The sequence below is a fragment of the Lupinus angustifolius genome, unplaced genomic scaffold, assembly GCF_001865875.1.
Source record: "Lupinus angustifolius cultivar Tanjil unplaced genomic scaffold, LupAngTanjil_v1.0 Scaffold_121_19, whole genome shotgun sequence".
Lineage (NCBI taxonomy): Eukaryota > Viridiplantae > Streptophyta > Magnoliopsida > Fabales > Fabaceae > Lupinus > Lupinus angustifolius.
The window spans coordinates 1-23,869 of NW_017725071.1; the positions used below are offsets into that span (position 1 = coordinate 1).

The window sequence follows — 23,869 nt, forward strand, 5'->3', positions numbered from 1 at the left end:
AATGCTCCATTAAGCTCCTCCACGGTCATATTGTGATTTCCTTCGAGCAATCTCCCTCCAATGGCTACAATAGTCTTTATTTACCTGCCAAATAATATTAGACTAAGTTAGAATGAGTTTGGTTCACGAAAATTATAAGTTGGTCCAAGCATTAAAGTGTCAGTTACACTTTAAGCTTGACTTAATCATTCACGAGTCATTTTTCATTCTGGTCAATTTTTATGGGCAGATTTATGACAAACATACTTGAATTAAATAAACTAAGTGTTGGACAAAATTTAGCCCACATATTTATTATAAAAATTAAATTTGCTCAATACTAATTAAATTGGCTAGGCGTGACTCGATCAGGCTACGCCCAGTGCCTGATGCGGCACGCTAGGCGCATGCGCCTCAATCAGATTTCCTGGCCAAGCTAGTTTGGCCCAGCGCCTGGTGCAACACTGGGTGCACCAAAGTCCCCAACTCGGTCAGAGTTGTCTTGGTCAGGAATTGAGTCTGATGCATCTGGCTCCATGCCAGGGCCATTTTTGGTGCCTTGGTCAGATCCGTGGCCTGACTCATGTGCATGGCCTGGTCCATCCTTGGCTCGGTCAGAACCATGGACCAAGATGCTAGTGAGCATCTTGATACCCCCTTGCGATATTTTTGACTCACCATCATGGATTAACATTATGAGTTGTCCTAGGGTATTTTGAGCCCTTTTTGATCTAGCCCTAGTCATAGGACCACTTATGCCTTCAAGGCCATCAATATCAAAGTTAGGCTCTTTGAGGTTCACATCACCATGTAAGCTAGTTTTTTCTAACACTGATTGTCAAATTCAGGATCTCAACTCCTCGAAGATGATTGGTGCTGCTAAATTGACAAGAGGTCTATATGCTTTGACATCATCCAGCACAGCCTATCCTAAACCACACCAAATAAATGCCCATACTAGTTATGATGATTGTAATAGATGGCACTCTAGACTGGGACACTTATCACATAATAAGATGGTCATTATGCAATCCTTGTTCCCTTTCATTCAATGTAAAAGAACAAAAGATCCTTGTGAAATATGTCATTTGGCAAAGCAAAAGAAACTACCTTATCCTATTAGCATGACTAGATCTTCTTGCACTTTTGATTTGATTCATATGGATATATGAGATCCCATTGGGATACCCTCTACTTTTGGACATAGATATTTCCTTACTATTGTAGATGATAAGTCTAGATTCACATGGGTTTTCTTTATGAAATTGAAATCTGAAACAAATAGGCTTATTAAGGATTTTGTTAGCTTTGTTGAAACACAATTTTGCAGTAAAATTAAAGCTATAAGGAGTGACAATGGTAAGGAATTCCTCCTACATGACTTTTATTCCATAAAGGGGATCACACACCAAACCTCATGTGTTGAAACACCTCAACAAAATGTCATTGTTGAAAGGAAACACCAACATATCCTTGGTGTGGCTAGAGCCCTTATATTTCAATCTAATCTCCCTAAGTGCTTCTGGAATCATGTCATTTCACATGTCATACACCTTATTAATAGACAATCTATTGTTGTTTTGTCCAACCATTCACCTTATGAGGAACTTTATCACAAACTTCCCAATATCAAGTATTTGAGAGTCTTTGGTAGTCTTTGTTTTGTCTCCACTCTTGTATGCCATAAGACTAAGTTGGATCCCAGATCCAGAAGATGTGTTTTTCTTGGACATAAGTCAGATACAAAAGGTTATATACTTTTAAATATTGACACCAATGAAATCTTTATATCAAGAAATGTGTCCTTTTATGAACACACATTTCCCTTTGCCAAAGACATGAGGCCTGCTTGTCACTCCACCTCACATAACACACCTATCTTACTTATCACTCAACTGGATCCTTTTGACTACTCTGTGAATCTGCCCAATTCCCAACCCAACTTAGATCCAAATAACTCAAACCTAGACAATAGCCAAACCATTACTGCATCTTCTCCCACAACATCAACAAATGAAAAGAACATTAGAACTTCTACAAGGCATAGAAAACCTCCAACTTACCTGCAGGATTATCACTACACTTTACTATCCAATTCCAACATAAAACCCAACCAAACACCAAAATATCCTATATCCAAATATCTAACATATGATTCCATATCTTCAAAACACGAACTTTTCTCTTTATCCATATCAGCAATTACTACTCCTACATATTATCATCAAGCTATCCAACACGAATGTTGGAAAGATACCAATACAGACTTAGTTGAAAGCTCTCGATAAGAGCAACACATGGACTCTAACCCCTTTACCTAAAGATAAACATGCCATACCTTGAAAATGGGTATTCAAAATTAAGCACAAATCTGATGGAACAATTGAGAGATATAAGGCCAGACTAGTGGCCAAAGGGTATGACCAAATTGAGGGACTTGACTACCTTGATACATTTAGCCCTATAGTCAAAATGACTACCATAAGGGTTCTTTTATCCCTTGCTGCCAATTTTCATTGGCATCTACATCAATTAGATGTTAATACTGCTTTCCTACATGGAGATTATATAAGGAAGTCTACATGAAGATTCCTCATGGGCTTGTTGTTCAGAAATCTGGCATGGTTTGTAAATTGCATAAATCGATATATGGTCTAAAACGATCAAGTAGACAATGGCATGATAAACTAACTCACACTTTAATACAATTTGGTTATTCCAAATCCAATTCAGACCACTCTCTTTTCATCAAACATAAGGAACCAACATTTATTGTTATTTTAGTTTATGTTGATGACCTTATCCTCGTTGGCAATGACTTGATTGAAATAGAGACAACCAAAAGACTTTTGAATGACAAATTTAGCATTAAGGACCTTGGAGAACTGAAATTATTCCTAGGAATGGAAATAGCTAGGTCTCAAAAGGGCATTTCCCTATACCAAAGAAAATATACATTGGAACTTTTGCAGGAAACAGGGCTGCTAGGATCAAAGTCATCCTCTACTCCAATGGAACACAATCTGAAATTACACAGCACAATAGGAAAACCTCTTACAGACCCTACTTCCTACAAAAGATTGATAGGTAAGCTTTTATATCTCACCCATACTTGTCCAGATATTAGTTATGATGTGAGTTTCCTTAGCCAATTTGACTCTTCCCCCACTGATCTCCACCAAAAGGCAGCCTATAGGATACTTAAGTATCTTAAAGGTTCTCCTGGGAAAGGTATCCTTTTTCTTTGTAGATAGCAACACTACCATCAAAGGGTTCTCTAACTCGGATTGGGGAGCATGCTTGGACACTAGGAAATCTGTCACGGGATGGTGCTTCTTCCTAGGATCTTCTTTTATCTCTTGGAAAAGCAAAAAGCAAACTACGGTTTCTAGATCATCAGCTGAAACCGAATACAGAGCCTTTGCCATGGCTTCATGCGAAGCACAATGGCTACTGACATTACTTGAAAACTTAGGAATCAATCACTCGAAGGCAATTAGTTTGTATTGCGACAACAAATCCTCTCTATACATAGCAGCTAATCCCATTTTTCACGAAAGGACAAAGCATATTGAGATAGATTGTCATATTGTGAGAGAAAGAACTCAAAATGGCACTATACATCTTCTACCCATTTCATCTTCTTCCCAAACTACATATTTGTTCACCAAACCATTATCGCCTAAGCCTTTCGGCAATCTTATCTCCAAGCTTGGCATGCTAAACATTCACATGCCACCTTGAGGGGGGATATCAAAGTTAGGATTAGTTATTAAGTTAGTTTTTCTTATTTTCTGCTTTCTTTCTATTTTTAGTAATTCAGGTTAGTGTAGTTGGTTTTTAGTTTTTCTATTTTTCTTCTTTTGGCAATTTTGTTTTCTCTTCATTGTATAAGTAGATCTATAGGGTTCTTCTCAATTCACTCATTCAGTTAATAAAAAAATATTATGTAGAGTTTCTTTATCATTCTTGATTCAATAATAAAGCATTCCAAGAGGTATTCTTTACTTTCTTCTTCGTTTTGCCATATCTTTGTTTTCTTTTTTTCCTTCATCCTCTTCGATGGCTACTTTCAACCTTATTACACTCAAAGTAGGATATATATTGCCTATTTATAGGCTAGCATAAATTAAGAAGTTTAGTTTCTAGATTATTCTAGAAGTACACTTCAATCTCTAGAAAGTTTAGCTTATTCTTCATTCTTCTAGAGAATTGTTGATAGAGAATTGTATTATCACATTTCTAGATGTTTCTAGTGAATTGCAGTATGTTCTAACAATGCAAGATTGCAAAATTTTGTCCATCTAAAGGAAACACGTTGGAGGATGCAACAATGTATAGGCAAGTAGCAGATAATTTGATCTACCTCACTATGACTAGACTTGGCATATCACACACACTGAGTGTAGTAATTTGGTTCATGCAAAAATGGTAGAAGTCACATTTGGAAGTAACACGAAGAATACTAAAGTATGTTAAGTGCACTATTGATTATGTAAAATTTTATAATAAATGTGTGGCTTGTAATATCGTAGGATAATGCAACAATGATTATGCCAATAACCACGACACTCGATGTAATATTCCCTCCATCTCTTATCTTATGTAAACTGTGAGTTACCATTTCTCCTCCCCTTTGTTCTTTACAATCTTATCTTTGATTTAATATAAAACTACATTATAATCAAGCACTAAAATGTAATGATAACTTTAGAGGAGCCTTATTCCCAAATATATTACAATCCTATATACTTGCCTATTATCACTCCAACCAAGTACCCATAATAGATCAACTTGGTACATTCATTTACAAATGATGTTTTATGAGTAATGTTATTCTTCACATCTTTTTATAAGTTGTAAACACCCAATTTTAACCGAGGTAAATTAGTTTTAAAATACATTGCTGAGTAAATAGAAATTGGAGTATAATGTAAGGGGTGTGGCAATTGGGCCTTGGTGAGCCCACTAGGTTAAATTTTTAACCCTAATTACACCATTATATAATGCCTAACTTAGCAACTCACAATACCTAATCAACAAAAAAGAAAAAAGATGCAACCCTAATTTTTTAAAAAGAAAAAGAACAAACTTAACAAGAAAAAAAACATTTGATAAGGAGAGAAAGAAGAGACTAAAACAAGAGTATCATCTTCTTCATTTTCCACAAGCTCTAAAGATATATTTTTCTTCTCATTTGTTTCATTCTTTGTTTGTTATTATAATGTATGTGTACTATCAAGTAGTTGTGTAAAACTATTTTCATTGTTGAACATCTCATGTCACCGTTTACCCACAACCCTTCCCTCGCAACTGTTTTTATTTTATTTTGTATTTCTCTCCGTTTTGGCCCACCACCATGTCCGGCAGGGGGCTGCTGGCACTGTCGTTTATACACACTACATTATTCAACATTTGTGTTTTTGAAGATTTATACATAGTACATCATTAGTATTTTCTGAAGAATAAATGATAATTAAATATAAATTATGGATGATATAACAATAAAATATACGGTAAAAGTATGAGTTTTATACATTTTCATTAGATCATTCATAATTTATGTTTAATAATTGATTTTAATATATAAAAAATGAATGTATATAAATATTTATAATATGAGTGGATAGATATTACACATAAAAAATAGTAAATAAAAAGTTGGGGTTGTTATTTGAGATGTGCCACCATCAAGTTAGCATCATCACGTCACAAATGTTGTGAAGGATCACCATTGTTATTCCTTACAACTTACAAAGGGTCAAGATGTGGTCATTACGTGTTGGGTCTCTCCATTGTCGTTAGGCTATCATAACATCGACTTCAACAACCATAAGTTATCATCATTTGCAAGTACTCTTAATACACAACATTTTCCAATATTAAAATTCGTGATTTATTTGTGTATGACATATTACTTACTGTCCCACAAATATAGGAAAAATTGTTAAAAAAAGTTGTCCTAAATCAAAGTTCAAATAATAAATGATAAAATTGAAATGGCAAACTATAATTATGATTGAGTATTGAGAAAAATAAAAGATGTTAGCATTAATTTAGGGTTGTTAAATTTAGAATGACCTTCTCTACTCCTTATGAGAAAATTATGCAAATTTCAAATGCATTAATCCTTTTTGCTATCAAATATGAGATTAGGTAGTTGTAAATTGTGTCATAATGGTGTTGGACTTCATTTGGTTCAGTTTTTTAGAGCGACATTTGTTGAAAGATGTAACTATGAACCCCGATAGATTAGTTTTTTACCCGAAAAGTGCGGGAATACCTTTGATAGTATACAAAAAAAAAATTGTGTCATAGTAATTGTGGAGCACTAAAAATGATCTATTTTTTATTTGACTTTTTATTTTTTTATATCTTTGTAGGAGGTATAGAGTATAACTAGTTAGTTACATGTATTGTTATTTTATTGAACTTATGAATGAAATAAAGTCAAAGAAGTGATACTATGAATGTTTTTTGTATGGCTTTGTGCATAATACCATTCGGCTAAGTGAATTTGTTGATCAATACAACAAGATATTAGCTGATTTTCGATCAAAAGAGGAGAGTGGGGATTTATTTACTATGAAAATCCATAATGACTTGACATATTTTAGTGTTATGGATTTTACTATGAAATTTTTTTGGTGACCCACATTTTTAATGTTGTTGTTGAAGAGTTTAAACATGGTTGAAGTTGCCTACACAAAATTAAGGAATAAATGAGATCTTACTACTCAGTCTCTTTCTCACTTCCATTATCAGATGAAACAAAACTCTCATTCCCTCTTCTTTTGTTAAACTTTTGCATGTTATTTTGATAATCATCATTTGGATATGGTGGCCATTTTGGTGAGTTTTTTATTTATCGTTTTCTTGTTTCTTTTGTGAATTCACTCATAAATTTTTGTACTCATGATTGATTTTTGATTTCTTGTGGTTGGATGTGATTTTTTGGTGAAGAGAAAAATCCCAATTGGTAGAATTTGTTTTCCAAGTTTCAAGACTTTGTCCATTGCCAAATTCTGGTTTTCTTATGTCTCATCACTCTTAGACTTCAAGATTGAATTTTGATTTCCATTGCATGTAGAAATTTTGTTGGCTACAAGAAATTTCTTGAAGTAAGGTCTAAGGTGTTGGTGGAATCCTTAAGATTGTTGTGCAGGTGTTGTTGGTATTGTTACATGAAATTGTGCTAATGTGCTTAAGAATGTTTAGCTTGGTTGTATGATGGAATTGCATGAAATGAGTGATACCATATGTTTTTATGCATTCCATTAGATTGTGAATGAAGTGCATAGGGATTGACAAATGGAACCACCTTCGTTTGAGTCAAATGAGGTTGCAAATTATGTATTCTTCTACAACTCTAAACAATCAATCATGGAAGTAAGATAATTGAGTGCCAAAATCCTTGATTTTTGGTAGTTAATGGTTGTTATCGATTATGAGAGTTCCATACTATTATCATCTGTTTTGACAAACCTTAATTTATTAAGTGAGAATCATTTATATACTTTCAATTCTTTTCAAGTCCTTTTGAGTTTAACTTCATTTGTAGTTTAAGGTTTGTGTGTGACGAAATATTGGATACGATCTGATTGTTAGTTTTTTTTGGTGACTCTTAACTTGTATTCATTCTTCAAATATACTTAATTAGTTAATTTTTCAGTCTATAGTTTACTTGTTTTGAAAGAAATCTATTGCACTACAAAAAATTTTACCTATGGACGAAAACCCCATAGGTAAAAGATGAAAAACCATAAGTGTAGCACACAAACTTTTACCTATGGACGTTTTTGTCCGCCATATTTAAGTCGTTATGCATACGGATTTTCTCTGTCATTATAGGTTTTAGTAACAACTATTGGGAGCATGAATATAAACTTTAACCTATACTTTCGGATTTTATCTGTCACTAAAAGTATTTATACCTACGACTGTTCCTTGTCACTATATGTTTTAGTTATGTCCATCATTACTATAGTTATAAGGCTAAAAACTTATACCTTCAGTTTTTGACTGTCACTATAGATTAATATGATTTTCTTATACCTACCATTTTATTCCATTAGTATTGGTGATATTAAAAGAGTCATACATATACCCACATTTCAATTTCGACTTGTTTTAGTGACATATCTTATGAAATCATAAAATGGATTTATAATGAAAAAATAAATATTTGAAGACGTCTTTATATTTAAAATTAAAAAAGTCATACAATCCGATGAATTACATTAATTAAAGATGTCGATCTATAAATAACATAACTACATATATCATAGACATAAAAAGTCTTATAATCCTAAAAATTACACAATTTGGATGTCCATCTAAAAATAGATACAAATTGTGTTTCCAAACAAAAATCACAATGGTTCATTTCCGAATTTGTTGCATCAAAAAGAAATTACTTACTAACCTTCACCTGCAAAGAATAAAAAAAACATCAACGAATGAATAAAATAACCCAATGAAAAAACTCTATTAATGAAAAATTGTTGTACCATTTTCATTATCTTCATTACAATCTAAATTTGGAGAACCAAAAGAAGTTGGAGTAGTAGAAGAATCTTGAACCTATTGAAAGCGAAAGCACAAGAATAAAGTTAGTGAACTATTTTGTTGCAATATATTGTTTCCTTAACTCAAAGTATCATATATAGTTATATACTCACATATTCAACTCAATGACAAATATCCAATGCATATAAATCAAAATAGTCAACCCAATAACAATTACCAAACACATATATCAACATACCATAGTGTTGTTTCTATGTATGAGAGTTGAAGTTACTGAACTATAGCAAACGAGTTCATAAAAGAACAAATTAGGAATTAACTTTAGTAGACCTATTAAGCTATCTCAATCAGTTCATAAAATTGATACAAATATAACATGAACTTTGAAAAATAAATTTGAGGGAAATATGACACACTTGTTTTGCAGCTTCTATCATGTCATCAACATCTGCTCCACGAAACTAACTTTAAATAAATGACATCATATTTGTCATCATACTTTCTATATGCTTAACCGTATTCCGTAACTCTTGATTTTCGGACAAATAAACCTTCACTTTTTTTATTTCGATATCTTTCCCATAGAAAGCACATGTTCTTTCTTTGCAGAAGTAGCATACAATTATAAAACTAACAAAAATCAAGTGATTGTGCAAAAGACCATTCTCTATAACTTAGCAGTGTCTGATAAACAATGAAGTTTCTACTGGTCCCGTACCAAGCTTCATCAAGAAGTGCAATTATTCCAATGGGTTTCTGCAAAGATTGAATAATAAAATCATATGTATCTGAGTTCCTTGTACGAAAATGAGAGAATTTGTACGACTAAAGAGCACATTATACTTCATTACTATTTGAAAAGCTATGCATTTTCTTAAAAAAGAGAACAAACTGAGTTTTGTACTTATAATTGGTTATAAACAAATCACATGCTTCAGAGTTCAGCAGACATAAAAGAAACTAACAATGCATTAAGCAATAGTAAATACTTTCTCAATTAGATCCTAAACATCTTGGTTGTCAACAAACTCTATAACTCCATTTTAAAGACATTAAAGTGTTGTTGTAGCTTTTCATTTGTAAAATTAATACAGAACTGCTCAAAACTAAATAGTATTACATATCAAAAGTAAAGAGTAATAACGAACTCATGATACAATCACGAAACCAATCATGAAATGCACAATTAGTCGTTAAAATAAAGAATAGTACCACGGCAGCATCACACGTTCTTTGCAAGCCTGGTCGTGGAAGCTGTCCACACAAGGAACGAAGTGGCTTGGTCGGAAATGAACCCGAAACAAGGTGAGGAGAATGGAGAAGACAGCTTCGTAGCCATGCCACAAGGCGTTAAAACCTTCGGTTTAGTTGGTACGCTTGAAACCGTCTTAGAGCTTCATTGCTCTTCCACGGCATGACTGCGAAGCCATCAATCGTCATGATTCCATGCCGGCATGGAACTGGAATGTCGAGTGTGAGAAAGAAGAGAAGGTTGCATCGCATAAGGATGAAACCAACGGATGGACCAGACCGGAATCGCAAGTCACCGTCTACCTGTACGCCTGAACTGGTATCGCCGCTGGTAGAAAAGGAGAGGTTGGCCAATTTAGGGATTTCAATCCCTCTCCCCTTTTCTCTTCGTTGCTTTTGCCATACAAGGGATAACCCCAATTCACTTCCTTACTTTTATTACCTAGTTACTCATTTTAACTTGTTTTATTTAACATTTATGATTTGCTTTAGAAATTATCACATCTAGAAAAATCAAAGCCTATTAATTTATTTTATTACTTTGTTTATATACTACATTGGATAGAAATAATTAAAATATGATTCCTCAATAGTGTTCCAATTAAAATTAGAAATTCTATAAGTAAATTACCCTAATCATCCTTTAAATTTTAAATATCTAAAAAATTGAATTTTTATAATAAGGTTATGGTTCGAGTTGTCTCTAACTTCTCTGAAATGGGAAGAAGGTTTACGACAAACACCATCTCTAATCTATTAATTTCATACAAAAAATAATTAAAAACTATTTTATCACCTAATTATATTTTGGAATTTTTATAGTAAGGTGATGGTTTGAGTCATTTCTAACTTCTCTGAAAATGAGAAGACTGTCTACGATCAACATTGTCTCTAAGCTATTAATTTCATATATAAAAATAAATAAAATTGAATTATCACCTGAATTTTATGGAATTTTTATAGTAAAGTCATAGTTTGAGTCGTCTCTAAATTCTCTGAATTCACTACTTTAGCAACATTGTGACCAAATTCATATAAACTAATAGAAATAATATAAAAAATTATTAATAGATATTTAGTCATTAATGAGAGAATATAGACTCTAGATAGTGTAAGTAAGAGGGATTAGGAATTAGGAACTGAAGACTAAGGTTTTAAAAAAAGTTATATATATACTCATGGTTTTGAAAGTATGCATATGTAGGTATATGCTATATATATCTACAGTTTTGAAATTCCACATCTATAGATATATGCAATTTATAACTATGATTTTAGAAGTAGGCATATGCAATCTATACCTATGGTTTTGAAGTCGTTGTTAAAGTATATAGTTACAGACAACACTTTATGTAGATATAAGGGATCTATACCTACAAAATGTATTATGTCACTAATACTTATAGTTACGAACTTAGACTTATGTAGTTATATTATACTTATACCTACGCTTTATTTTACGTCCATATGTATATTATGTCTATACCAATGGTTCTATTAACTATCACTATATGTGTCTGTATGTATATGACAAATTTCTTATAGTGTTGGTATAGACAAGGAAATAATATAGTGATTAGACTTTTTTCATGAAGTGGTTTGAATGTGAAAATGAGAATGGATGTAGTTATGAGAAAGTGGTGGTTTGGGTGGTAATTAGGGTGGTGGTAGTGATGGTTGTTGGTAGTAGTGGTAAAAATAGTCATAATAGTGGTAATAGTCGTTGTTGTAGTGGTAGTGGTAGTGGTAGCGATGATCGTGATTAGAGTAGTAGTAGTATGATGGTTAATTTTCAAACAAAAAATGATACCATGGAACTTATTTTTATTGTTTTGAAAGTTTAGATGAAGTGATTTTGAAAATGAGTAAAAAACCATTTCATCAAACAAATTTTTGCCAAATATATTATTTTGAAAATACCATTTCAAAACCTCCAGTTGGAAATGGACAGCCACTCAAACAATGCCTAAATTTCTTTTCAATTTATTTATGTTTTTTGTGATTACAAGTTTTAAAAACTTGTTATCAACCTTCTAATTTTACACACGCCAACACCATTGTCACACATCATTGTTGAATGACATCCCCATCCAATACTATTGACCAGCTTACCTAGTACGACCTAATTATAATTAGGTTCGAATAATATCAGATCTAGGTAGGGGTTGCAATATGGCCTGATTCGGCTTGTTTTTGGCTCATCAGAATATGGGCTGGCTCGGCCCGACCCTTATTGTTAAAAGGGCTCAAAATGCCAGTCCGCCCCATATTTGGCAGGTTGGCAGGCCGGCGGGCTGGCCCGTTTTGTTTTTTTTTTTCAAAACACACATTAAAGCTTTTAGACAAAAATAAATAATTCAAACAATTCATAAATGTCTTTTAAAAAAATCACAAACAAAAGACACAATCTCATGATAACATATTGCGTTAGTACAAAACTTGTAAATTATAAATAATAAACCACCATAGTCTTAAACTTTTAGACTCTCAATTCACAATAGAGCTTATAACTCCTAAATTTTAAAAAGTGTATAAGAATCAGAACTATTATATTATAAATCAATCACAATAAAATATATATATTACTCAATTTAATATGAATTCGACTATATTAAAAATATAAATTGAAACTAAGTCGAATTCAATTAATTTTCCAATTTCTCATTTTCCATTTCAATTAATTAAATGTTTAAATTTGATTCAAACACCCCTAATTATCAGCGAAACTCCACATTTATCTCATAACAAGTACAATAATTGGATAAAAGTGAAGATAATAGATAACTACATAATGAGATATTAAATGTTCATTTACAAAGAGAAAGAAGAATTATAAGCTTAAGCATCCAAACATAAGTTAAAATTGTAAAAGTTTAATCTTAATTGCAATGAGCAACATGATATACAAATGAACTTTAATCTTAATGTTGGCCCGTCGGGCCAGCCCGGCCCGGCCCTCCATGGCCCGTCTAAAAAACGGGCTTCCAAAACGGGTTGAATACGGGCTTTTAGGCTAAAACCCTCAGCCCGGCCCGCTAAAAACACATATCCGAACGGGCTGGCCCGTCAGGCCAAGTCCATTTTGCCATCCTTAGATCTAGGTTTAGGTTATTAGACCAAAAAATATTTAAGGTGGGTAGGGACCAAACATGACCCATTCTAGTCCATCTCATGGTCACTGACTTGTCATGTTTGTATGTGTCTTTATTCAAATGTATCAAAGTAATGTCACGTTTTTTATTGATCGAAAGTATCATTAATTCCCTAATTTTTTTATCACTTATACATAATTAATAATATATATATGTATGTTTTTTATATGTCAAATTATATATTAATAATAATAAATAATATTGAGAAGACTTTATATTTAATCGGGTTTCGGGTCGAAATCATGTTTAAAGGTTGACCCAGTCGATATTTAGAATCGGGTTAACATTAGGTATAAGATTGAATCCGAGTTCAAAAAATGATTCGATGAATATTTAGAGACAGATAAGAACAAACTTTAACCTATCCCAACTCGGTGTATGCTCACCTCACCTTTATAATATTGACCCCATTTTGAAACCACCATGTTGCCTCGTGATTAAATAGCCAAATATGGTAACCAAAATTGTTCTTTAAATTAACGAGCTTAGAGATTCAAATCTTCTCTTAAATAAACCTGAATCCACTAAAGTAAAACAAAGTTTACCAATCACAATAATGACTTTGACTAAGAACCATTTTATTAGTAATTACTAATTCCTAACCTTTCTTTTGAGTCAACAACTAAGCTCAAATCCAATCGGATATACCAAATTATCAATTCTATGCATAACACCCTCAAATAATCTATCTTTACTCATTTAGACCTATTAGGATAGGAATTTGTTAATTTCAAAAAATAACAACTAGTCTAAAAAAAGAAATTGGATAAATATATTAACTTTCCACGCAACTATATTAATTGTAATCATTAATAAATTAATGTTCTCATCATTTCCCTAATTATTCTTATACTAGTTTCAACATCATCATAAACAAACAAATCATACATTCCTCTCTTCCATCTCTTTCCCACGTTTTTGCCTCATTTCATGCAACACATTCCTTTCTCTTTCTCTCTCTAGATTTGAATCTCTCCCATTTTCTCATCCATAGCTTCTTCATCCAAAGGTGCTTCCTTTTCCCCACCCATGATTTTCTGATTCCTTCAATTTTGTTTCCCTAACCCAGTTTTTTAAGATGCTGAATCTGATTAACATTACATTGTCGTTATTATTTTTAGGGAAATATGCTAATTATTGCCTTTGTACATTGCTTAAGAATTCAAGATTGGAATTTTTTTTTATGAGAAAGTGGTTTTGAAATGTGAAATGTTGTATTTTTTAATTGAAAATTTTGAATGTTTAGGGCACATTTGATATGTGTGAAAGGTGGCATTACCAGTGAAATTGACCCTTTTGTTTTGTATTAAAAATGATATATGTTTATACTTTTTTCAATGTAGGGATTGATTGTTATGCGTATCTACAATTAGCAACACAAGATGGAATTGAAGAGGTTTGGTTTTGTTGAGTAGATGATTGGTTGTGGGGGATTGTGGAGGAGGGTTTTTATGATGAGTTCTGGAGCTACTGAGTTGAATACTTTCTATCCAATTCGACCCGAATGCCAAAATGACGTTCCAGTCACGCGTTTTAAGCCAAGGGTGCGCTTTTCTCCTCAAACTTATGTTTCCTTTTCTGTTTATGATTTAATTTTAATGCATTATCGGTGTAAACAATTTTCTCATTGTCAAACAAGTATGTTTTGTCTTATCATCAAAAATGTTTGACGCTTGTAAGAACTATCTTCGAAGTGATTGACACAAGGAGTGATTTATGTTTTGTTGACAGTGTAAAGAATTTTATATGGAAAGTGTATCAAAATAAACTTTTTTTTATCACACTTCTTATTGTCTGTTAATTTTATTTGATCACAAGTGCTCACATTAGTTCAGTTAATGCTATATGAAATGGTTGTATTCCAATTGAATATGATAAGCAACTCATTGATACTCGTAGTCTTATACGAGATTGAAAGTTTATGCTTATTTTTTGTCTATACTGCTTTTCAGCATTACCATCACAAATACTTGTGTGAGTTGGTGATTTTATTTTTCTCTATTTTGCTTCTTTTTTTAATTGTTAATAAAGAAAAGAGTATTATGATTTAGATGCTGCACTTTCTGTTTCCACAGGCTGGGAAAACTCTAAGTGCAAGAAGATGGCATGCATCATTCTCTGCAGATGGTCGTTTGAATATTGCAAAAGTGCTTAGACGAATCCAGCGGGGGGTAACCGTCATTGTTTACTTGTATACTGTTTACATGACTGAGTCTGTCAATATGAGTAATAACAATCTTTCTTTTGGTTTATGGTGTGAGTCTTAGTGTCGCTATGCTTGTGGGTTTGTCATGATTCTGAGGACCACTGTTCAAATACAGCTAAACCCTTCCCTGTAGTTTATAGGCTGTGACTATATCAATGTCAACTTTCCCCCGTCCATTCACGTGTCTTAGGCATTGTTCTCTGTGAAAGAGACAGCATATGATCATGATTCATGAGAACAATAGAAATCTGATGTGTTGTGTATTTAGCTGACAATGCACATCGAAAAAGTTATGATCATCACCATGTTATTATTCAAGTTTTTGTTCTTTCTAACTTATGCTTATTGCTGTTTTTTATTTCTATAAACCATATAGGGTGTCCATCCTTCAATCAAAGGGGTAGTATGGGAGTTCTTGCTAGGTTGCTATGATCCTAATAGTACATTTGATGAACGGAACGAGCTCAAGCAACGTCGGAGGTACATTTAATTTGAATGTATTTCTGTAGAATTAGGAAATCAGAATAAATGATTACTCCACAAATTTCTGTGGTTCTCTGAATTCAGCTACCTTTTTGTTAGGAATGCAATGGTTATGGATTCTAAGAAGATTGATGTTATTGTAGTGTTTTTCACTGTCTTGTTTAACCTGAGAAGAGGGGATAAGTTATCACTTTTCTTAGTAGCTAACATGGGTGTCACTTCCAAAGCTACTTTCCTGCTGCTGCCACTATCTGTCTCCTATCATTACTGTCACTTCCCATTTCTATTTCCGTGACACTGATGTGTATTATTGACCAAATACTCATTGTATTATTCAAATCAAAATTCTCACCTTTTGTGCGGCATGGTTTCTGTTAACTTGTGTTTGGTGCCTCATAATCTATGCACACGAAGATTAGTTGTCTTTTTACTTTATCTCAGTCCCCATAGTTTTTACACTGTCTTAACATAAGACTGGGTGGCTTCCCATGTTTCTTCCTATAGTCTTGTGTTGATTTTCTTAAAAGCCTACCGGTGTTTCATTTTTTTCAAGGCATAAATACTAAGTCTTTTCTTTCTTTTTTTCTTCATTTTATTGATTGAAAATTCACAATAAAATAAAATGTCAAGCATATTTGTTACTTTTTATACTGTACTAACATAAGACTGGGTGGCTTCCCATGTTTCTTCCTATAGTCTTGTGTTGGTTTTCTTAAAAGTCTACTGGCGTTTCTTTTTTTCAAGGCATAAATGCTAATTCTTTCCTTTCATTTTTTCTTCTTTTTATTGATTGAAAATTGACAATTAAATAAATGTAAAGCAAATTTGTTATTCAGGGGGCAATATGATATGTGGAAAGCTGAATGTCAAAAGATGGTCCCAGTCATTGGTAGTGGAAAATTTATTACAACACCCCTTATTGGTGATGATAGCAAGCCAATAGATCCTTCTTTGGTAGGCGTCCCGACTTCAGATAATAAAGTTTTGCAGTGGCTGCAAGTATTACATCAGATTGGTATGCATATGATACTGGATATATTCTCATTCTGATTCAGTTTGTTGTTTTACAATTTTTTTCTTCTTGGGCTTCAACAAAGGGAAAAATATCTATGAAGCACCGACTTCGCCACGGACAATGTCCAAAATGTAGGACATGAGGACCAACACTATATACATATGTAACATCAAATAAAATTAACTATGAACTATATGACAAGAGATTGAAATTGAAATTCAATATTTACATATTCTACTATGATAATGAGCCTCACAAAAAAATGCTAAAACGAATCATTTTACAATGTAAGAATTTTGTTTTTTAGAAGATTGCAAAACAGAAGGTGAATTTTATCTTCCATATTTAATACCTAAGATCTTTCTCCCCTTTCTTGATCACCATGATTGAAAATATAGCCTGTAGCTCTAGTTCATAATGTGACAGGTTAGCAACTTCAAGAATTCCTCATTCATTAACCATGGGTGGCTTAATGTATATCTAGGCCTAAAGCAACGTCTAATCTTATTTAAAGTAATTAAATAAGCAATATTAGCGATTTGTCCAATTTCCTTGCCTAAAAAAATAGGACTGTTTTTCTTGCAAGTAGAGAATATTAGAAATTAATCATATTTTTGTAGGGCTTTGGTTAACAATCAGATGATATATTTTGAAACTTTTTGAGAATAATAAGATTGATTGAATATGTAATGGCAATGGCACCATCATAAGTGTGATTAAGGCATAATGTGTTCTGCCTGAAGGTGATTTCGTCTGTTCCATGATGTTCACAAAAGAAGGGCATTATGTAATAGCTACATAAGTGTATGTTGTTATTTTTCCCTTGAAAAATATTTGTGGTTTATTAATAATTGATTTGTTTCATTAAGCATGCATGGTTGCAATTGATCACTTTGCATTGTAGGCCTAGATGTAGTTCGAACAGATCGAGCACTTGCATTCTATGAGACTGAAGCTAATCAAGCAAAACTTTGGGATGTCCTAGCAGTTTTTGCTTGGTTGAACAGCGATATTGGTTACGTGCAAGGTGAATTCCTATAGATTTCAATTTTTAAGTATTGAACTAAAAGATCTTCAAGAAGTTGAGACATTCTGAAGGGATTATTTGCTTTGCAGGAATGAATGATATTTGCTCACCTTTGATTATTCTTATTGAGAACGAAGCCGATTGCTTTTGGTGCTTTGAACGTGCAATGCGAAGGCTGGTATGCTAGATATAATGCAACTATGAATTTTCCTAAAAGTGCTAGTTTTAGATGTTTCTTGTGTGGATTATTGATCTTTAAAACCAACAAACTAGTGGCCATAAGGAATTGGTGACTTTGAAAAGACTAGTCTGAAATTTTGTTAGAAATGTGCTTTGAATATTACTGCCTGAAGGAAAATGTACTTCTCATTCACTTTGATGACATCTGGGCTTATTCTAGCTGTTGCTTTTTTTTCTACATTTTAAGACTGAAAAAAGTTTGATCTCAATCACATATTCTTTATGGTGTTTTACATATCTGCCTTTGTTTCCGTAACAGAGAGAGAATTTCAGGTGCAGTGCAAGTTCAATGGGAGTGCAATCTCAGTTGAGTACACTCTCACAGATAATGAAAACAGTTGATCCCAAGCTTCACCAACATCTTGGTATGTAAAACACATTACCGAAAAAATCTTCTTTGTCGGTGTAGCAGAAAGCAACCCTTAAACTTCATCTCCTTTTATTTTGCAGAGGATTTAGATGGCGGAGAGTATCTCTTTGCATTTCGTATGCTGATGGTTCTTTTCCGAAGAGAATTTTCTTTTGCAGATACTTTGTATCTTTGGGAGGTAAGGATGGATTTCTATTTTTTCAAGAAATGAACTCTTTTATAAGTTAAGGAGCTACTGTTTTCTGGTTCCTTGACATTTCTTGATGAGGTAGAGTTTCAACTCGGTTTGGCTTCAAATTAATAGCTCATTTTAAGACATAATATAGATTGTTTCCAGTTGATGTGGGGCATGGAATACAACCCAAACATCTTCTCAAAATACGAGGAGCCAGATCGTACTAAAGCAAAAGAGTCTTCATCTGCAATAAATGACAAAATGTTGAAGCAATATGGAAAATTTGAGAGAAAAAATGTGAAGACTGGGAATACACAGGAAAGTTATTCACTTGCTATTTTTCTTGTTGCAAGTGTTCTCGAGATCAAGAATAGACGGATTTTAAACGAAGCCAAGGGTGTCGACGACGTTGTCCAGGTCTCTCTATCTCTCTTTCCATCTCCTCTATGGTTCTAGATATGTGTATGCTTTTACACGTGTCTCACATTACTCACTCTGCAGATCTTAGGCGACATAACTTCAAATCTTGATGCTAAAAAGGCATGTACGGAAGCATTGAAAATTCAGAAAAAGTACCTGAGCAAGGTAAATTTCATTATCTGTCTTCCCTGACTGTGTTTAAGAAAATCAAGGAGATATTTTCTGGAAACAAATTATGCGATGTGCCATATATTTGCCAATCTAGATTTTGAATTTCTAATGAATTCTTTTTTCCTCTTTATATACATGCTCAATTTCCTCTGCTACTACAATATTTCTTTCAATTTTCACCCCAATCATGTAATTTGGTGGTCATTTTATTGTGTTGCTTCATTACAAGAGTGAATTTTTGTGGTGGCTGTTTATCATGCAGGCAAAGAAGGCATAAAAGTCAGAAACAATATTAAATTGTCTTCAACTCTCTGATAGCAACAGAGATTACATGATCTTCTGAGGTTTCAGTTGCTCTTGACAGAAGCCTATTTTTTTCTTTCTTTCATTCATTTCCCCCTCTTTGTGATGGTGTAGTAGTCTCATCCCTTGATGTGCTATTGTGTTTGATCATTTGAAAATCAAATACTAATCTTAGACTTTGAAATATTCTTCAATATCAATTCAATGAATCTTAGACCTCCTCTATACATTTGAATGGATTGCTGGAAAAAATGTTACTTTTATTAATTATTTGATGATTTGTGTGCTGCAGAATTTATTTCATAAACTTTATAGCTTTGTAATTTACTCAAATGAAGTACTACTTTACATGTTTTACTTATATCCTTTCAGAAAACCATAACTTTTCTGTCCTACATTTTTTCACAACCAATGATCATCGTATTACTTGTGAAGCATATGTACACAGGGTTTATTCCTATTTTCATTTGGTACATGAATCGTTGCAGTATGTACATTCAAATCAAAGCTTATATAGATGTCAAATATTGACTTAGGGTCAGTTTACGACCTCAGTTTTAAGGAAAAGTTTCGGAGCCATGAAATATATATGTGGGATGACTAGAATACATTTCATTTCCTTTCATTCCCCTTCAAAAACCAACTCTCAAACGGACCCTTTAGCAGTAGAAACAAATAGCATTGATTAACATTATGAGTGAATTTATTTACACAATTCTATGTATGGATGACCTCATGCACAGATAACATTTATAAGGTTTGGTATAATTTATAAAACTTTGGCTAGTAAAAATTGTTCTTAAATATATAACATATTTAAGTATCTCCCAAAAACTATACATTTAAAACCTTAAATGTTGCATTCTTATAGAAGGTTGAAAAAATAATTTTGAAAGAGTTCAAAAAAGCACAAAAAGTGTTTCTTAAAATATTAAAAAGCTCTTCTAAAAAAAAGTGATTAGTAAAAAAAAATTAAACAATGATTTCTTTATAAATAAAGTGTTGATTTTAAAAAAATGATTTTTATAAAAAAATGTTTTTTTTTATAAAAAAAAAGCAATCTTAAAAAGTGTTTTATTGAAATAGTGGCTTTTAAAAGAATGCTTCTTTTAGTTTTAATAAAAAATAAATGGTTGGATATTATTTATCTAATTATTAAAATGGATTCATGGATAGACAAAAAATTATCAATTAAATTTGGATATGGATGAGTTAGATATTTAAAATATAATTTAATAAATTTATATGAATTAGTGCATGACTCTTCGTCCTCCGTTAGTATCCAAATTTATGTAATTCATCCATTTGTCAATCATACACATGACCACCATGTCGGCATGCTGCCATCGGCTTGACTCGGGCTTGGACTTGTATGTAAATCCTCTTTGACAAACACAATATTATTGTAATTATTATTTGTAAAAATAAAAAGGTCGATCCATGTCATCACGTGTTTGACACACATTTTTTAACTTTCAATTACATGCTAGTGTATATCACGCACACCATCTGCATACGCTAGCGCCCACTCCACTTTCGCTTCATTTTATCATTCGTTTGTTATAACAAATACAATTTGGATCGTTGTTGTTCATGCCATCTAGGTTCTAGCCCAATAAATAGAGCCTTCAAGCTCTTGACAAATTGCACTAATTGAGACACAATTCCTCAGCTTTTTTTGTCTTCCCGTCGAAACATTTTTGGTCTCCTTTTTCCTCTTTCTTTTTGTGGTATTTTAGAGGCAAATTCTAAATAGAGTGATATTAGTCATGTTTATATGTGTAATTCTATAATGGTTTGCACTGGGTTTCATATACAATGAGTTGAGTTGTTTTATGCAATGAACATTGTGGTTGATAGTTTGGTTGTACAATAATCTTGTCCGTGACTCGACCAATAATTTTTTCTTAGTACCATAAGCATTAAGTCTAGCATTCACCTATATCCCTTTCCAAGAGTATTGTGTATGTGTTAATGTGTATATGTTTGTTCATTTTTCATTAGTATAATTTATTTGTAGTTTTTGATTTTATATTGCATTTTATTCTTGTTGCAAGCTAATGTAGAGCAAAAGTTCCTCCGGTTTCTCTTAATATATAAGAGTCTTCTTTTGAAACGAACATCCTGGTTATATCTCAAAAGGACTATTGGAAACTATAACAAGTTACACTAATTAATACTTACATATCATCAATTGGTAGATAATACAAGACTATGAAAAGGCGAAAAAGGAAAGATTAGTCGAATTAATAAAATCAAAGAAAGATGAGAGAGAAGATAAGTAGCATAAGGAAACTGTCTAGTTTCAATTATTAAACTGTGCAACACTATGGTTAATAGCATAAAAGTACACTTATAACTAATAGCATAAAAGCACACCAACTTCTTAAGATATCTCACTAACTCCTCTTTCATATGGTTCATTTTCTTCTAAGGATCTTTGTTTGTTTCTAGATTTGGGTATGGCTTCGGATGGGGATTCAGGCTCAGTCGGTTGGCCTTTCGATCTCAATTTAGATGACTCGCAACCACTAGGAATATCTTTGGATTTCTTCCGACGAGACTTCTTGGGAATGTCTGGTAAGTCCCTTATCAGTGACCCGTCCCCAAGAAACGCATCCATTTGCATAATTTGTCGAGTTCTGGTGGATTCATCAGAAGAATCTTTAAGTTTGGTTGACTTTCTTGATTGTCTTGATTTGTTTGACTTTTCATGTGTGGGAGAATCTGTCATGTTATTGCTTGACCTTCTAGGTCCCTTGGGCAACTCGGACAAACCCCTTGAAGTAACGTGTCTTGAATTTCTCTTTGAATCTATTTGGAAACATTTTTAACCATCAAATTTCAAATCCATGATACTATTATTTTTGTTTTTGCTTCCATGTAGACTATTTCAATTCAGCGATAAAATTAAATGGATAATTTCCATATCAATTAGTATGGTAAACACTCAAATTTGTCTACTAAAAAATATTTTTATAATATATATTTTCGGATACATTTAAATTTCCTCAAAATGTATAAATTTGCATTGAGATAAATACTGATGTATGTGAATTTTCCAACAAAAAATTTGATAAATTGAAATTTTTTATTTGTTCATAATTAAATTGAGGTTGCATTTTCTTATCAACAAAATATTTGGTGATTAACTTTTTGAAATACACTTTTCATCAAGAAGTTGGGTCTTGAAAGTAACTTCGCACATTAAGCTTGTATGAAAAAAAAAACATATACCTTCAGAGACCCATTTGACTGATTCATTTTGTCCGGTATCTTGTCCTTTATTTTGAAGCTCTCCATTTAAATTTAGAGGTGCCGATGTAAATTCAGGAGAAGATTTAAATTCATTCATCTGAAATAAACATGTAAAACAAAACCTCAAAACACTTTCTTGAAAAGGTAAATTTACATAAGTTTATTCTCAAATTTTATTTGAAGTAAATAAATAATTATTCTTCAAAGTTCTAACTAGCTTCTACAATATTGAATAATAATTAAAGTAGTAAAATTAAGAAACCAGGGAATTACCCAGCTTGGAGTATTTACAGAAGGACCATCCCATCCTATATGTGCCACATGTTTTACATCTGTGGGATTTCCAATCTGTATTTCCTTTTCTTTTTCATTATCTGACCAATATAAAGGGATAAATACTTATCATGCTTTCTTTCACTATGTGTATATTATACAAATGAAAATGGAATTAGAAAAGGAAAATAATAAATGCTAACAACAATGCATTATAATTTAGAACTATAATAATAATTGCATGAAGAAGATCACTTACCAAATATTTGAGATATGTATCTAAAGCCTCTAAGAATTCCCTTGACCGTACTACTGGACATGTTCAACCAAACTAATGTGTTGAAAACTTGGAATTTCTCTTTGCACAATTTATAAAGATATAATTAGATATAAACCTTTAGTAAAACTTGGAAGATGAAAATCCTGCATTGAGTTTGAGACATAGAAGGGAAAAAGGAAAAAGAATTTTCTATGTTAAATTTCCTAACACTCAAGAAAATATTTGTATCTTTGAATTGAACAAATGTTGTAGGAAGAACCCATGAATAGGGTCATTAAAGTTATTTTGTGAGAACATGCAAAAGTTGTATTATGGTTCTTTTTGTTATTTGAAGAAAGAGAAAAATAATGGATCAAAATCTAGAAGCAGTTTTTGATAAATGTATCGTAGAGGTGGAAATGATGAGAAAAGGGATTGAATGTAACAATAAAAATTATGTTTAAAGCATAGCCATCTTTAATTTCATTGACTCTTATGGCAATTATTTGCTTCTTGATTCTACAAGTCAAATCAAAACCAGAAGTTGGTCGAAATTTTAGGTGTGACAATGAGAAGTAATTGAAAGAATTTTGAAGGTGTTGGATAAATTTAGTAAGTCTTTTTTAACAGGTCATTTTTTACAATGAATGATGTCCACATGAATATACAACATAGGTGCATGGATGTTGCTGATTCCTAATTTCATGGAAGGAAAATAACTGGAATATTAGTATTCCATTGTTTGTTTCTCAATGGTG

General features: G+C 32.4%; 2 protein-coding genes and 1 long non-coding RNA gene across 4 annotated transcripts; 1 reads left to right on the top strand and 2 right to left on the bottom strand.

The window, feature by feature from the left end:
- Positions 1-8,179: 8,179 nt before the first annotated feature.
- On the bottom strand, positions 8,180-10,178 carry LOC109339951. The gene is made up of 4 exons (XR_002106731.1): positions 9,721-10,178; positions 9,227-9,264; positions 8,490-8,562; positions 8,180-8,410 (listed from the first exon to the last, which is right to left on the bottom strand). It is a non-coding gene; the product is annotated as an uncharacterized LOC109339951 (long non-coding RNA).
- A 3,597-nt stretch (positions 10,179-13,775) lies between these two features.
- On the top strand, positions 13,776-19,588 carry LOC109339949 (TBC1 domain family member 15). Of its 2 annotated transcripts, XM_019577506.1 has the most exons (13): positions 13,776-13,920; positions 14,033-14,102; positions 14,255-14,455; positions 14,987-15,082; positions 15,494-15,597; positions 16,437-16,615; positions 17,520-17,642; positions 17,732-17,820; positions 18,142-18,247; positions 18,333-18,430; positions 18,590-18,844; positions 18,929-19,012; positions 19,281-19,588. In XM_019577506.1, the coding sequence occupies exons 3-13, from the start codon at positions 14,327-14,329 to the stop codon at positions 19,293-19,295; spliced, it is 1,278 nt and encodes a 425-aa protein (XP_019433051.1). In that variant the 5' UTR covers positions 13,776-13,920; positions 14,033-14,102; positions 14,255-14,326; the 3' UTR covers positions 19,296-19,588. The 2 variants fall into 2 exon arrangements, with proteins under 2 accessions (XP_019433051.1, XP_019433050.1); XM_019577505.1 differs by lacking the exon at positions 14,033-14,102.
- A 1,960-nt stretch (positions 19,589-21,548) lies between these two features.
- Positions 21,549-23,469, bottom strand: LOC109339950 (CRIB domain-containing protein RIC7-like). Its single transcript, XM_019577507.1, has 4 exons — positions 23,112-23,469; positions 22,853-22,953; positions 22,559-22,676; positions 21,549-22,135 (listed from the first exon to the last, which is right to left on the bottom strand). Exons 1-4 carry the CDS (start codon positions 23,170-23,172, stop codon positions 21,708-21,710), a joined length of 708 nt encoding a protein of 235 aa, XP_019433052.1. The 5' UTR covers positions 23,173-23,469; the 3' UTR covers positions 21,549-21,707.
- Positions 23,470-23,869: the final 400 nt, after the last annotated feature.